At 32.9% G+C, this 16,024-nt stretch overlaps 1 protein-coding gene across 4 annotated transcripts in view; it reads right to left on the reverse strand.

The window, feature by feature from the left end:
- Nucleotides 1-2,999: 2,999 nt before the first annotated feature.
- The window catches only part of LOC6640138 (protein kinase C, brain isozyme), a 30,419-nt gene continuing 17,394 nt past the window's right edge, over nt 3,000-16,024 (reverse strand). For 2 of the 4 annotated variants that reach the window (XM_023182071.2, XM_023182069.2), the window contains 10 exons: nt 11,135-11,246; nt 7,223-7,351; nt 4,956-5,112; nt 4,541-4,889; nt 4,287-4,460; nt 4,109-4,200; nt 3,842-4,043; nt 3,590-3,778; nt 3,385-3,525; nt 3,000-3,284 (listed from right to left, as the gene is read on the reverse strand). In XM_023182071.2, coding sequence (XP_023037839.1) covers nt 3,132-3,284; nt 3,385-3,525; nt 3,590-3,778; nt 3,842-4,043; nt 4,109-4,200; nt 4,287-4,460; nt 4,541-4,889; nt 4,956-5,112; nt 7,223-7,351; nt 11,135-11,246 — 1,698 coding nt within the window. In that variant the 3' untranslated portion in view covers nt 3,000-3,131. The remainder of the gene's footprint in view (nt 3,285-3,384; nt 3,526-3,589; nt 3,779-3,841; nt 4,044-4,108; nt 4,201-4,286; nt 4,461-4,540; nt 4,890-4,955; nt 5,113-7,222; nt 7,352-11,134; nt 11,247-16,024) is intronic. The other 2 variants (XM_023182070.2, XM_002063614.4) reach the window with 1 other exon arrangement.

The following is a 16,024-nucleotide window of genomic DNA, read 5'->3' on the forward strand; positions in this document are numbered from 1 at the left end:
TCTCTCTCTCTATCTCTTCCTCTCTCCCTTTTTCTATGACGCTTGATTTAACTATCGCACTCCTAGTTTATATAGATCTAGCATGGGAAACTCTAGTAGCCTTTGCTAAGATATTGTCCACTTATTTGATGTTAATATTAATAAAACTATAGCCTACTTATAAGGGTCACGAAAGCAGGAAAAATGTTTCTTACTTCGACTATGAGTTTAAGAAGCTTAAAAATGTTAATTTAGTAACAAAAAGTATATAAAATTAATATTAAATATTTCCTTTTAATATAAATTGCAGAGAATTTTTATGGTATAGTAAAATTGGTTGATAATTTCCTGACAATATCTCTAAAGAGTCGTCTAGAAGCAAAACAACATTTTCAAATATTGCTGATAAATTTTAGTCTTAACTCGAATATTTTGAGACCACTGATTCTCTTTCGAGTTGCTCGAGTTGCAGAGCTTTTTCCATTTCCAATCTTGACATTTCAGAGGAGTGATTAATAAGATCTCTAAAAATAAAAGATTAAGAGAAAATTTTAGTAGTCAGTTAGTTACTCTTTTGGTTTCCAAAATTATATGGCTTATCCAGTCTTAGCAATATACCAAGATTTTATCCTCCAGAGCTCAGGAATGAAAAAAGGAATACAATTTTATATTTTGTAGTATAGTGTATTTTATTTTCGGATATATGCACATGTCTTGCCATTTGATTTATTTTCATTTTACTCTTGTTTTGGCTTACGAATACATGTGATCATTTATATATATATATATAAGTACATATATATATATTTACGTAAAGTTCATTCATATGAGTTTCAGTTTCAGTTGAGTTGGAAAACCAAATTGAAATTCGTGAAACTTGAAACATAAAAATAGTTTTTCTCTCTTTACATTTAAATATTTGTTTTGGTTTTGGTTTTCACAAAAGGTTATTTTTGTTTTTCCAGGAAAATTGCCTTAGTGGAGAATACTTTTTTGTTAATTTAATAATTATATTAATATATATTTGGGTTTTCAAAACATCAAGATTTGATATATGCATTTATGTATGTATATATATATATATATATATGTAAATCATATATATTTGTACTAAATGAATGTAATAAAAACACACATGAGTTTTGTTTAAAAAATAGTTTTAAAAATTTTTGGTTTTTTTTTTTTTGTTGTTGGTTGTTACTATAAATAAAATTATATTCAGTTAATTCTACTCATAGATGTATATATATATAATATGTATATAGTGTTCAATAGTAAAATTAATTTATCTAAATTTTTTAAATATATTTTCAATATTTGAACAGACTTGGAAATGTGTTTTATGTTTTTTTTGTTTGTTTTTGTTTTGTCATAAAATTCATTAAAGTAATCAATCATTTTGAGTTTCGTACACGCATACACACATATAAGTATATATATATATATATATTTCTGTTAATTTATGATAATTTAATTAGTTCTTCTTGTTAAATTTATGTTTATTTTTTTCATTTTTTTTTAATAATACGAGCAAATTTTTGTGTTGTGTTGGTATTCTAGAGTTCTTTCGAGTTGAACTTTATGTGGTACTCATTAAATGATAAATTGTTAGATTCATGACTCATACATATACACATGTATATATATGTATATAGTATCTTGATCTTGCGGGTCGAAATCAATTAATATTAAATGCTTCAAGTTCGGAGTTATACATTTATATTTGCAAACTAATTTCGAATTGAGTTTATTTCGTTTTCTTTGGTTTCTCTTTTTGTTTTTGTGCCCTAAGCTTTAGCTTTATAGCTTGGCTACAAATCGGTTTACAATAACATTTATATTTATTTTAGATACTATAACTAAATACCATTTAGCCTCATTTGTTGGCTTTCTTCTTTATCCAAATTTAGATCCTAGTTAAGAAACAGAAACAACTACAAGAGAGGCACAAAAGCTTAGCTTAAGTTGGCGCTAAATTATAGAAATCGGAAAATATGTTTTTCTATATCCGTATTCAAAATGACAAACATTTTCCTTTGCCATTTTCTTCTTTTCCTGTTTTAGCTTATAGTAGATTGTCTTTAGTCATAGTTTAAATATTTAGTTACTCTTTTAGGTACTAAAGTTTGCCAAAAATAAAACGAAAACGACAATAATTTTAGTTTCTTAGTTACTTAGTAATCCCTTGGAAAGCTATATAAATAGTTAATATAATTACTAAATTTATGTTTTGGTTTTTTCTTTAGCCTTAACTTATTGCTAGGCAATTTTTGCAGTTTGCTAAATTTATGGTACATTGAGACTCTATGCCATATTTATGTATAGACATTGCACTATAAGTATTTATGTTTTGTTTTTTTGCTATAATTAATTAAATAATATTCAAAAATTTGTTTATTAAAGTAAAATATGCATTCGATTTACACATTACACATATACATATCTAATAAGTATTCATTTCTTTACTACAAAATATTGCTAAAAAACTAGAATGAATGAAATAAGTTTGAAAGAATTTTCTAAAGAAATGTAAGTTTAATGTTCATTTTGAGTATTTTTTGTTGTTGTTGTTGTGTGTGTGTGTACATTATAAACTCATATTTCGATTGTGTTTTTTCATAATGCTGGGGCTAACATTTCACAATCGTTCAATATGGTTTGAACTCTGATCCAAGAAAATTTCTATATACTGCTCTAAAAATTATTATTTCTATTAAGCATAACACTCAGATGTTGATTTTTTTTTCGTAATAATTATAAATACAAATTGTTTGCAGAATTTTTAAATATTTCTTTTGGTTTTTTTTTTGCTTTTTGAGAATATTTTTAAAAGTTTAAGAATTATTTTTATTTTTTCTAGTTAGCAGCAGAGTGAAAAAACATTTCCATAGAATTTTAATATATTTATTGCATACATTTTCTCTTTTTGTTTTTGGCTTCGAGTTGCATTTCAACAGTTTGATTGATTGCTTACGTTTAAATTAAAATAAATTACATTTAAAGAAAAAACTTAACAATGAGAAAAATAATAAAATAATTATTGCTTGAAGTTTTTGAAAGCATTATTAACAAGTGTCTTTTTTTTCGAGGATAAACGACAAGTTCAGTTGCACAACTCGCTGAATGAAAAAATTTCTCCATTACGATTCGATTTATGGACTAATAATATATTCGGGATTCATATAGGAGAAGCCAACAAATTCCGATTGATCGAGATTCATCATGAATACCTTATCCGTGGGCGTCAAGTCTGTTTTCTCTGATGTGAATTGCTTATCGAAATTTGACACATCTTTGCGGTGTTTCTAAAGCAAAGAGAAGAATCAGGATTTGCATATAGAATAATTATAAAAAAGGAGGATTGGTAGTCTCTGTTTGGGTTTATCACTTCGGTTAACAACTTACAATTTTCGGCTTGAATGGTGGCTGAACTTCACGATTTTCAATTTTCTCCCAATCGATGCGCCGGAAAAATGGATGTAGACGCACATCTTCCTCACCAGTTGGACCACAACCCAAACGTTTGTTCGGCTGCTTGGTAAGGAACTGCAAAGACATATAAAAACCAATTAAAATATACTCATTAGATATTAATCTATCACGTATTTACCCCTTTGCAAGCCTCTTTGGCCTCTTTGCTGAGACTCTTGGGATAGGAAACATTATGATCGGTTATGGCTGCAAAGAGTTCCTCCTCATCTTCACCATCGAAGGGGGGTTGACCCACCAGCATCTCGTAGAGTAGAACGCCATATGCCCACCAATCCACACTTTTGCCATAGGGCTGATATAAAATAATCTAAGCCAAAGAGAAAGGGTTAATCCATTTCTGGGAAAAAGTGTTGCCAAAAAGTTTCCTCACCTCGGGGGCTATATAATCGGGAGTGCCACAGAATGTTTTAGTTGTCTTATCGCCGACAATATTCTCCTTGCACATGCCAAAATCGGCAATTTTCACATGACCATCGGCATCGAGCAAAACATTATCCAATTTTAAATCACGATATAGTATACCCTTGGTATGTAAATAGAAAAGACCAGCGGCTATTTCGGCGGCATAAAATCTGGAAAAAAAATTCACAATGAATTGAATGAAAAGGGAGTGAGAGGAATCTCCTCTGTTACTTACACGGCCACGGGTTCTTTAAATTTACCAAATTGTTGTATTTGAAACATTAAATCGCCGCCATTCACATATTCCATGACAAAGAAAAGACGGTCCTGCAACGAAAAAAAGAGGGAAAAGAAAAGTTACTCATTTTCATCTTCTTCCTGTGCCTCTGCCACCCCGCTCTTTGCCAATTTACCATTGTCTGAAAACAGGAATGCAGTTGAACAAGGAATGGCGGCTTCTCACCGAGAGCCAGAACACGTTTCTCAATCATAGTGCACTCGACATCATCATCCTGGATAATGACATCCTTCTTGAGTATCTTGATGGCATATAACTCTTCACTGCCTTTACGCTCGGCCAGCAGGACCTGAGGATGCGAATGAGAGAGAGAGAGCGAGAGAGAAAGCGTGAAATGAGAGATGAAATTGGCATTGGCATTATTCTCACCTTGCCAAAGGAACCCTTGCCCAGCACCTTGATGAAATTGAAATCCGTGGCTCGGATCATATCCTTTTTGGACTGTGAATGGGTATTCGTATCACTGCGCATTACCAATTGTTTCTTTTGTGATGGCTTCTGCTTGAGCTTGAGCAAATCCTGTTGGTCATCGGCACATGGCACATTGTAGTATTCACCCTCCTCCTGGGTAAGTAGCTTAAACCAGCCATTGGTTGGATTCTTAATGATCTCCGAAATGCCAAAGGATAGAGCACCCATAAAATCATTACGTGAAGTGCGATCCCAATCCCAAACTTCGATTAAAATGCGACGATCTTTATCTTCTGGTTTGAGATCACTAAAAACAAGAATGCGATTCTCCATTCACACCAGTTCTTATTAGAGATAGTCTAATCCAACTTACTAGCTAATGCTTTCGTTCCATACTGGATTCAGGCATGCCTTAATAGTGCGCGTCTTCTTCTTGGATTGATCTTTGTCATCGGGTATGAGCTTGACCTTAACATAAGGATCACTTAGACCATTCGGATCCATGGGTATGAGATTGCGACCCTCCTTAACTAGAATACAGAGCAGAAAAGGATAACGATTTATTGATGGCAATTCGTTTTCGTTTCGTGTCTTGCCAGAAAGTCTCTATTTGGAGTTTTCTTTTGTTTTCCCCAACAATTAAATTGGCTTCAAGTGTTTGCCTTTCACCTTTTTCCCATTTTGCATCTTTTCCATTGTGGCAACGTGGAAATTAAGTAAAAATATTCCGCCTGGCCAACTCAAAGTCATTGTTATATGTCGTCCATTGTCCCTCTGCCCCGCCTGCAGCTCTCCTGCTGCTACTCCTTTTGGCTTTTCTTTTTTTCCCTTCAGTTTTCAGTTTTTTTTTTTTTGTTCCTACAGCCTCAGCATATTTTCGTCACGCTTGGTCTTTTGTTTTGCAACTGCATTTTTTCTTTTAGTATTCATTATTGTGGCTGTTGTGTGTAACTAACGAACGAGAACAAGGGGAAAGGGCTGGGGGGGGGGGGGTAGGGGAGGGGCATTTCTTTATGCGCGCATAATGAATTAATGCAAATCATAAGCAATTTGCCAAGGCAGACTAAAAGAGAATGAAAAAGCCCCCAGAGGAACTTGAATTTTAAATAGGTTAGCATATAAATCTTATAACTTTTATTCCTTACATAACAAAAAAGAAGAACAGCAAAAAAACAAAATATGTACAACAAAAAAATGTGTGTAACATTTTTAAGCTGCATAAAGAAACTTTTTCTGATTCTTCGTCTTTTTTTTTCTTCTTTTTTGTGGCCATAATTTTTATTTTTGTGTAAACTTCTTTGCCTCAAGGCTTAGCGAGAAACTTTCCCTCGTAATTGGTTAAAACTTAAGCGGTTTACATTTTGGCCACAGCCACAGTTCACACTGTCTTCTGATACTCTACAATAGGCAACAAAATAAGTGTAGGCAAATTTGTGTTCACTGCTTTTTACACTAGAAAAAATTGGTACATTTTTAGAAATTTGACGTTCTTTGAAAAATGACACCCTTAAAACTTGCCCCTATTGTCCTTATTGTCGCAATATCATATAGATCCCATAGGAACAATCGGTCGAGGAGTAAGTAGACCAAAAACTTTTTTTCAAAGCGATGAATCTTTATAATTAGGTTAGTTTATGAGGCGTATTAAAATCTTTATCAAATTTGGAATCGATGGCAATTTTTTAGACTATTTAAAGCTCACTAAAGATATCCAAGTCTATATAATCAGCTTAACCAATATATAGAGCTCTTAAAGTTGAAAAATTTATTTCATGGCCAAAAGTTTGTGCTAATTTTCATAAAAATCTGAAGATTTACTATATCTTGTGAGAACGTTTAGATTTAAAAAGAGCTTAAGTTATAGAAATATTGTTGAAAAATTAAACCTTGCACTTAATTTCTTTCCATATAAGCGAATTCTCTGGCTATTTATTGCATACTTTAGGGGGCGAAGTTCTCCCACTTTCCACATTCCTACAACCACCACTGGGCTTATAAGGATTTATATTCTTGTAACTATGCCTTACATCAACCCCTTTGGATTCTTTGCTCTGATTTTCTTTATCCTGTAATAAGCTCAAAGTCTTCTCCTTCTTCACTCAAATCCTTTTGCCCTACATATTTAGCTCATAATTAGCTACACTTAATATATTTTTAATCTGTTTGTCTACTGTCCACGTGATTCGTGCAGGACAATTGAATGAGACGCCCTTCGGAGGTGGAGATGGAAGGTAGCCAGCTCTTTGCTTGGTCAAATTTTACATAATAAGCTCCTTGGTTATATTTTCTTTAAAAATATTCTTTTCTTTTTGCTCATGAATAAACGAGTTGATGTGGTGCCTATACTATAAATCCTTTTCCTTCTTTGACATTTCATTCAGTGAGATAAAAAGTTACAGTTAGTTTGTTTTGAGAATAAACTAGAAAGAAAACTTTATCTACCCCCTTCTTCTTATTCTCTTATATTCGCTTAATAACATGCAATTTCCTTCATATAACAAAGTCTCATTCCTAAATCTTTGTCGAATCAGTTTATTAGTCGGTAATACAAAAAGTTAAGGGCTTACCTAATAAGCTTATAAACCATTGCTCTTACTGAATAAGCCCTCAAACTGATATTAGGCTAGATTAGTAACTTACTTTGGACAGTTAATAGATTCTCTTTGACATTGATCTCCAGATTGATGCGTCCACGACGTTCGGTATGATCGCAGCCACAAAGACTTGGTACATTCTCCTTGCAGCGGGCATGGACATTCATGTCACAAGCTGAAGTAATTACAGAAATCAAAAATTAAATTAATACTCCATTATGAATGACAAGAGACAAAACAGGTGGAGGAGCGATAGACAGAAACAGAGAGAGAGAGGTAGATAGATAGATATGTATATGGAATGATTAAAAAGCAGTTAATGGATGGAGGAAAAGCTGTTGTGAAAAAAAATTAATGGGAAGGACATCAGACACACACACACACACACACACAGAGAGATACTCGGACTCGCACCCACAATGAACATGGACATGAACATGGACATGTAGACAAAAGTGCCAGAGTACTTACCAAACGATATGGAGAGATATGAGAAATGTTGATTACATTTTTGCTTAATACATTTTCAATTTCAATTTGCCAACACAACACGAAAAAACAAAAACAAAAAAAAAAAAAAACTCTCAAACACAAAACAGGAACGGAAATGAATATCGAATTGTAATTCATTTTTGATTGGCCGGTCAAGCGGATAGCCGGTGCTCTTGCAGCCCGTTGGCCTCACATTTGCCTTAAAGCTTTAAACGCTGCGTATACGTAATATTGTGTACTGTATACTCAACATTTCACACGAAAAGTAATCAGTGAGCCAAAGGCAAGAAAAAAGTGGGCTCTAAAGGGGAACGATGAGAGGGGTGGGCGGTTGGGTTGAGGAGTTTGGTCAGTCATTGTGTGTTTGTGTTTAATGAAAATATGAAAGAGTTTTTTTCTCTTCTTCTCCTTTTTACGGCCCCCAAACACAACACACACAGCAGAACACAGAAAGAACAGAGCGTAAGACAGAGACAGATTGAGAGTGTGAGAGAGAGAGAGCGTCGTGCACAGGGTGAGAAAGGCAAGAGGGTAGAGGGAAATGTATGATTGGGGGAAAGAAAAGGATTTTCCTTTGCGTGCCACGTTTTGTGGAGCAACAACTAACTAACATTTACATGTGAAAGTGTCTGCATGTGTGTGTGTGTGTGTGTGTATGTTTGTTCATAATATGGCCCAGTTTTGTATGCCCTTTTTTTCTGGTTTCTTTTTTTTGTTGTTTTGCGTAAAATTATTTATATATACATATGCACATATTTGTTTTTTTCTGCTCTCCTCTCTCTCTTTTCTCTCTCTGGTTTCAGCAGAAATTTTTTTGTGGCCCTTGCGGTTAGTTGGTCAGCTTAAAAGTGTTTTCCTTTTTATTATTTTATTTTATTTTATTTTATTTTTTTTGGCTCTTGATATGAGGCACAAATATTTGCCTGCAAAAGATGAAATAGTTTGCACATTTAATTAAATATTCGGTTTGCCATAAAAACTGTTTTATCCATTGCCAATAATGGATTAATATCAATTGCAAATTCTTGACTTGGCCCTTTTGACCCAGATAAACTTTTGTTTTAAAGTCAGATATTTACATGGTGAGTCCTTAAAGGATTTCCCATTTAAAAGTAGTTATTGATAAACTGTTTAGGCCAGACCAAAGTCAATTGAGTTTTTTAGTTCTTTCTATAATGAAGAGTTTTGCTAGTCGTTAAAGTCTCAAGTAAGTTAATTAAAAGTTTAGGAGACAGACAAGTCTTGACATTATTTTGTTGTCACCTTGTTAAAGTTTGTGGCCTTCAAACATTTCTCTCTGAATTGGACCAAACCTCTTTTAGTCTGTAAGAAATTTTGTTAGGATGTTTTTGCTTAACAAAGATTTCATAGTTAAGAGCCAATTAAAACATTAAGAAATCAGGCTATAAGACAAAAAATTTGAAGAAGCAGGAAAATATCAGTTTAGATAAGCTCGAAAAAAGTATATATTTATATAGGGATGAAAAGTTAGGAACAACTAATTGTAAGAAGGGGAAGCCTTATATTACGAAGCCCACTGAAGTTTTCTATTTTTTGAAAATTTTGATATTTTCTACAACTAAAAATATTGTATCCCAGAATCGATAATTACTTTGCCGAGGCAAAAGGTTGCTAAATTTAATAGAAGTTAATATTGAAAAGGTCATACTATTTTGTTTGAGTAAGAGTAAATTAAAACAACTTGCAGAACTGCAGAATTTTTCCAATTTCATTGTTAAATTTTATAAAGTTTCGAAACAAATGCATTTTATGTATAGCTTCTTCCATTAGAAACTATTTTCCTGAAGTTTGTCAAATAATTTACCTATAACTATAAAAATATGTGGGAAAATAAATAAAGATATATGTATAAATATCTGTTAGTCCAAATAGGGACACATACACACACATACACACAAACACACAGATACAGACACAGACATACTGACCAAATATTAACTGTGACTACAAAATGTAAAACGAAAAAGAAAAATAGGGGCAAACCAACAGATAAACAGTTTTTAGAACAAATGTTTGTCGTAAAACAGAAAACCAAACCAAACACAATTACAAACAGGCGACAATGTACACCAATATACAATACACACATGAGCACACACACACACACACACTAACACACATGTGAACCTACAAAATGGCTACTCAATAATGGCGACCGCAAGGCATCCGTTCGAAAAGGGACGACAGCAGATGGAAATGGAAGAGGAGGGGGGAGGAAATGAGTGTCTAACTTTTGCTGCTTTCTGTTTGCCTCTGCCATATTTGTTTGGGTATGTTTTTGTCTATTTGTCTGTGTGTGTGTGTGTGGGTGGGTGACTGGGGGGGGGGCTGGTTCAGGGCAATGAGGCGTAAGTAAATTATTTGTTTGCCTTTTTTTCTCGTTTTGTCTTGCTTTCTAGTTTTCAAGGGTACCAAACGACTTGGAAAATTACAATAGATAACTGTATAAAATGTATATATTTATATATCAAGTATTAAAAACAATACAAGAATATTTATAAACATCAAAATAATAATAAATTTTTTTAAAGTTGTACTTCATGACATAGAAAACTTTTTAAGCTGATTGTTTTCAATCATTCTAAATTATCCTATCTAAGCCATTTTATATAAATGTCCTTAAAGTAAATCAATTTTAAGTTTATGCTATTTTTGAAAACATTAATTAAGTTTAATTAATGAATTAGAAAAACTATTTCCACTTCAGATCTTTATGTTTATAATTTGAAATCGTCGGAACATTCTTAGTATTTGAAAAAACTCTCTTCTATCAATTTGTATTTATTTATATTTTCATTTCAATTTTTGATTTTAGGATTGTTCCATTATCAATTTGAATGTACTGTTAAGATTTTTAAAGCTGTGGCTTTCTTTATTTCTCTATTCTTTCTCTAATATAAGTCATAGTCCAAATATTGAGCAGTAGACTATTGCCTCAATAAGTCAGACACGTTCATATTTGCATATATTAAAATATTCAATATTTGTATGTGACATGCATTTGCAAATTGAATAAACTAAGTCTATATAAAATTAACAAGTTTTCGTTGTTTTTGTTTTTTTTTTTCAAAAACTCTTAACAAACTGCAAATTTAAGTGCAAGCAAACAGAAAGTGAACTTGTCAACGGCAACGACAACAGCAACAATAAGCAACTCAACTCGAGTGTGCCACACACATAAACACATCCAACCACTCACACACACATACACACCCACACCCACTCGTACACACTTGAGTTGAAAACAAAGCGCGTCTAATTGTAAATTGCAACAATCTAAACAAACAACAAACGAAACGAAACGAAAAGGAAAACGGTGAAAAAGAAAACTGAAATTGAAACAACAATCAACAGCAACAATTTTTCTTTGCGGCAGCTTGAAAAATGCAAAAATGAAAACTTGCCGCAACAAATACCGCCCACTCTATCCGAGTTTTTGATTTACCTCGACATTTGAGACCCTTGTGCGTGATGCCGTGCAACAGAGAGCCGCAGTGATCGCAAAACATCGGCGATAGAAAGGTTACATTTTGCCATTTGTGTGGCATTTGATGGGCCTAAGATTTTGGCCGGATGTACATATGTAGAAGGGGAAGAGCAGGAACAAGCAGTTGAAGAAGAACAAGAAGAAGAAGAAGAGGAAGAGAAAACTAATGGAAAATTAACATAGGTCTCGCATAGGCACGATTAACACGATTTAAGTCCAAAGAACGAAGCAAAAAAAAAAAAAACACATTTAACATTGAACAATAGAAGCAAACAAAAACAAAAGAACAAGAACAGCAACTAACAACTAATAGTGAGAGAAACGAATAAGTACATGATTGACAACAAGAACATGAGCAAAGCAAAAGGAAAGAATGCATATACACTGAGAGAAATACTATGAATAAAGTGTGACATAAAACCATAAAAGACCTGGGCAAAGTTGCTCGCCAATTCTTAAGCTTAAGCTTTAATCCACTTAAGTTAATTAAAACGTTTTAAATAATTATTATTTTTTGAAATTTTTGTTAATATTTTCTTAATTTCCTAAACTTTGGGAAAATTGTTTTTATGCAATGTTAGCAGGATTTTAAGTTCACTAAGTATTAAAAATCTTAAAAAATGACAGATAATTCTTTAAAATTTTGGGTATATTAACTAATTTTTGTTTTGTAAGCTTTGCCAGTGTATTTCTGATTCATTAAGTTGTAATTCCCAACTAGTTTTAGCTTTGAAGAAGGCCATTGCACTTTAAGAATCTTTAGCAAAGTCTGCTAATGATAGAACTTTGTGGTTCTTTTTTAGAAAATTGGCCAGGATCCGGCTTAGGTTAATTTTTGAATTTTACATTTCAAAAAAGGTTAAAATTTGAATAGGTGAATACCATTTTTTTAAAAATCGTTTGTAACCATTTTCTTTAAGATTTTATTTATGAAACAGTTGCCAATGTTTACGCAGTATAAAAATATATCTTTTTTACTGACTTTATGCAAAATAAGTCAGAGATGAAAGATGTTATTGGCTAGCTCTGATATGAATTTATAATTTAATATTTTACCTAATGAGAATATAAACAAATATTTAGTAAATTTGAATAAAATATTTGAATATTAATGATATACGTCTAACAATAAGCAATGGCGGATCTTTTTCAATCTTTTAGGCAATTTGGCATATAGTAAAAAATGTTTTTTCCATCTACAAACATAATATATGTATAATAAAATGCACAAAAAACTTTTTAATTATTTCTTATAACAATATTTAAGCTTTGAAAACATCAAGTACAAGCAGTTTGAAAACATAAACAGATTTTCCTTTTTCAATAATTAGTAATTTTTCACCTAAAATAAAATGTCATTCTTTAAACCAAACAAAACTAATAATAATAAATGTAATTTTTCTCTCAGTGTATATGCATTAGTATAATCGATTTGTAAATGAAACGATTTTTATTTGTATTTGTATAAAATGAAAGGGCTTAGAAACTATTTTCTCGAATTACACAACCTTCAAAAATTCCAATCAAAATTTAACACATTAATGCCAATTGTCATTCTTTTTTTCTTTGCCCTTTCCAAATTAATCCTTCATAGAAAAGCAAAAGGATAAAAATGTTCGTATTCAACTTTCATTTGATTGGTAATGAAATAAGAGCAACGTTAATTGAGTTGCTAGTTGCAACTTGTCTGTCTGTCATGTGCCACCAGCAGCAGTAGCAGTCACTGGCAAAATGTGAAATGTGAATAATGTAAGTGAATAAAACTGTGACAGTGAGTAACAAAATAAATGCTAATATGAGTGGGAATGTTCTGTGAGCGAGAGAGAGTGAGTGGTTAAGTAAGTGAGACAGAAGCAAGGACACAAAATAGAGAAGAAAGATTCCTGTGCTCTGTATTTGTTTTGGATAATCAGGCTTAAGGATTCTGTGGAAAATTCTTTAGAAATTACAATGGCCACTATTTAGGGACACATTTCACACATTATATGCCCCTCCCCCCTTCCCCATAGGCTCTTATTCTTTCCATTTAAGTTGAAATATTTCAAAGAGGTTTGTCTTTATTACAAATAAATCTTAGTTGATCAAGTTTGCAAACCGTAACGAATCAAAACTGTAACCCAAAAAGCCTTGTCTATTAAGATATAAATCCAAAGTAAACACAATCTTTTTGTATATTTCAAGAGGCTTTGTTTGAGGTAGAGTATGATTTTGACAAAAATTAATTTAACCTATTTGCAACAGAAACGAATGGGTAGAGATAAAGAAGAAGACAACTCTCTTAGAGCTATTCAAGGATAACATGGAAAAAATCCTTTTTTTGCGCCATTTTCCTGAAGGTTGCCTAATCCGCAAACAAATATACACACACACACACACACACACATAGACTTTTACACTCAAATGTCGGTTCGTCTTCCGATTTATTGTGAAGGTTCTGTTGTTCACATACTTATGGCAGGCAGTTTTTGAACTTGCAATGTCAAAGCCTTGAACTCATCAGCGCCATCTACAGATGCGACAGTGTTTTTTACCCCATTGCCCCCGCTCCCCCTCTCCGCAACACACTCCCCATCCTGTTCCGGCACTTGTCTCTACACTTTTTGTCCACCTCAAACCTCATCATACTCTGTTGTGCTTCTATTTGTTGTATTAGTTTTGCCACATGTCAGAGAAAGAGATAGAACAGAGACAGCAATGGAGGAAGGAATGTGAATGAAAAGAAGGATAGAAAGTCTGGCAAGGACATTTGATAGCATTATGCGCATGCATGAGCATTAGCATCAGCAACATTTTTTTTTTTTGTTTTCTGTTTTCCTTTTTTTTTTCGGGGGCCATGTGAAGGCTCATTTGTTGTCTTGCCCCACTACAGCCAAGGTTCAACAGCTGCTCAGCTGCCATTAATATCCTTTTCACCCAAGAAAAGGCAACAACGACAACAAACAGAGGCAGAACAACAACAAAGACAGCAAAGAAATGGAGCAAAAGCCTGACCTTGCCTAGGAGTGCAAATAAAACAAAATGAAAGAAAAAGAAAAGAAGAAAAAAAAGTGTTGCATGCCTTTGTCTAAGAAATGGATGTGTGTTTGAGTGTGTGTGTGTGTTGGTGTGGGTGGCAGCAAAAGGGTTGCCATTTGAACACCTCCTCAAGGTTGTAACTGAAGAGTGAGAGAGAGATGAGGTTAGGGGCTGAGGTTTCGTTCCTCTATTTCTGCTTTTGTTGTCTTCGATTGCAAGGCAAAGTTCTTTGAAGGTAAAATTGAGTTGTGAATGGAAATTGAATGGCTTTGCATTTGCTTAAGGGCTAAGTTTGCACTTTGACCCCAAAAGCATACACACACAAACACACACCGAGGCAGGAGCCAAATGTTATTTGCCTTTCAACTTGATCGTTTCTTTGGTGCTTGAACGGTTACACACAATTAGTAAGACATCACAGACAGCTACCATCCATTTTGTATCACATTCAATTAGAGGTAATTGTCGAATTCGAATCGAATCGGAAGATATTATTGGCAAGAGCTGTTAAACTCATTGAAAAAGTATTAGCACTTGATTTACTTATCAGGTTTTTTAAATCTCCTATACGACTTGTTGCCTGTCTTAGAAAGTATGAGTAAGAAAAATAACAGTTTGTCCAAGATGAGATCTCCAGATTTATTACTCATACGCCAAGTTGTCTACAAATTTATTCAAAATGACTTTAAGCTTTAAAGTTCTTAAGTTTTTCATCCCTTTTTATTCAAAATAAATAGTTGACCTTAGTTTTCCTTCTCCATGCATTGTTTACTTAACTTTCTAAAACTTAAAGCACTTTTATTTCTATTCTGGTATTTTAAGGCTAAGATTATAAATAACTTTGTTTATCTTTTATTTAGAAACTGACAAAATGCAAAAAGAAAATTTCAAGCTAGAGCTTTGATTATATAAATCATATCTAAATGAAATTAATATCTTGTGAGTATTTCTGCTGTCGACTTCAGCACTTTTGAGCTCTCATAGAAGATAATAATGTTAGCACATAGATTAATATTATATAAGAAATTTATTGGTTTTGCTGTCTCTTCCTGCTTTGTTTTATAGACTTCAAACTTTTGTGTGTCTCTACAATAATATTTTAAATTTAAACAATTTTTCCGTCTGAATTGCCCTAAAATTAACTAAAGGAACATTATTTTAGGCCACTTCGGCTAAACTCTAGTTTATAAACTTTAATTAATTAATGTCTACTGCATTTTACAACTGCCTCAACTTGAGAGAAAATCTCTATTCAGACCCTTTTAAGGCTGTTTAAGCCTTTATCTGCAACTTAATCATAGATTTTGAAGGTTCTACCAAATGTGGGCATATGGATTGAAGCATAATTTCATGTTTTGGCACACATTTCAATTATATATGTATTTGAAGTTTATGGCTGACAGGAAAATGCTTTAATAAGCCAATCAGAAATCAATTGAAATTTATAGCAATAATGGGCTAAGCCTGTAACATGCAAAACATATATACATATATAGAAGTACATAACTCATGTTTCCTCATCATTGCCAGCTTATTAAACACACACACACACACATACTAAGACAAACACATACACACACACAATCACATTATCCTATAAATTACCCTCAACAAAAATTTGATACCCACGCATTTAGCCACGTGCCACAAACGAGAGGAAAAAAGAAAGCAATAAATAGAAAGAAAGAGAGAGAGAGAGAGAGAGAGAGAGAGAGAGAAAGGGAGAGAGAAAAAGCACATTACCAAAGAAATTCAAAAATATTTGCAACAATTTATCACAAAGTTCTTTTCCGTCTCGAGTTTTTCCTCTTTCGGTTTTTTTTTTTATTTGGC

Source organism: Drosophila willistoni (genome assembly GCF_018902025.1).
Source record: "Drosophila willistoni isolate 14030-0811.24 chromosome 2L unlocalized genomic scaffold, UCI_dwil_1.1 Seg196, whole genome shotgun sequence".
In the NCBI taxonomy this organism is placed as follows: domain Eukaryota; kingdom Metazoa; phylum Arthropoda; class Insecta; order Diptera; family Drosophilidae; genus Drosophila; species Drosophila willistoni.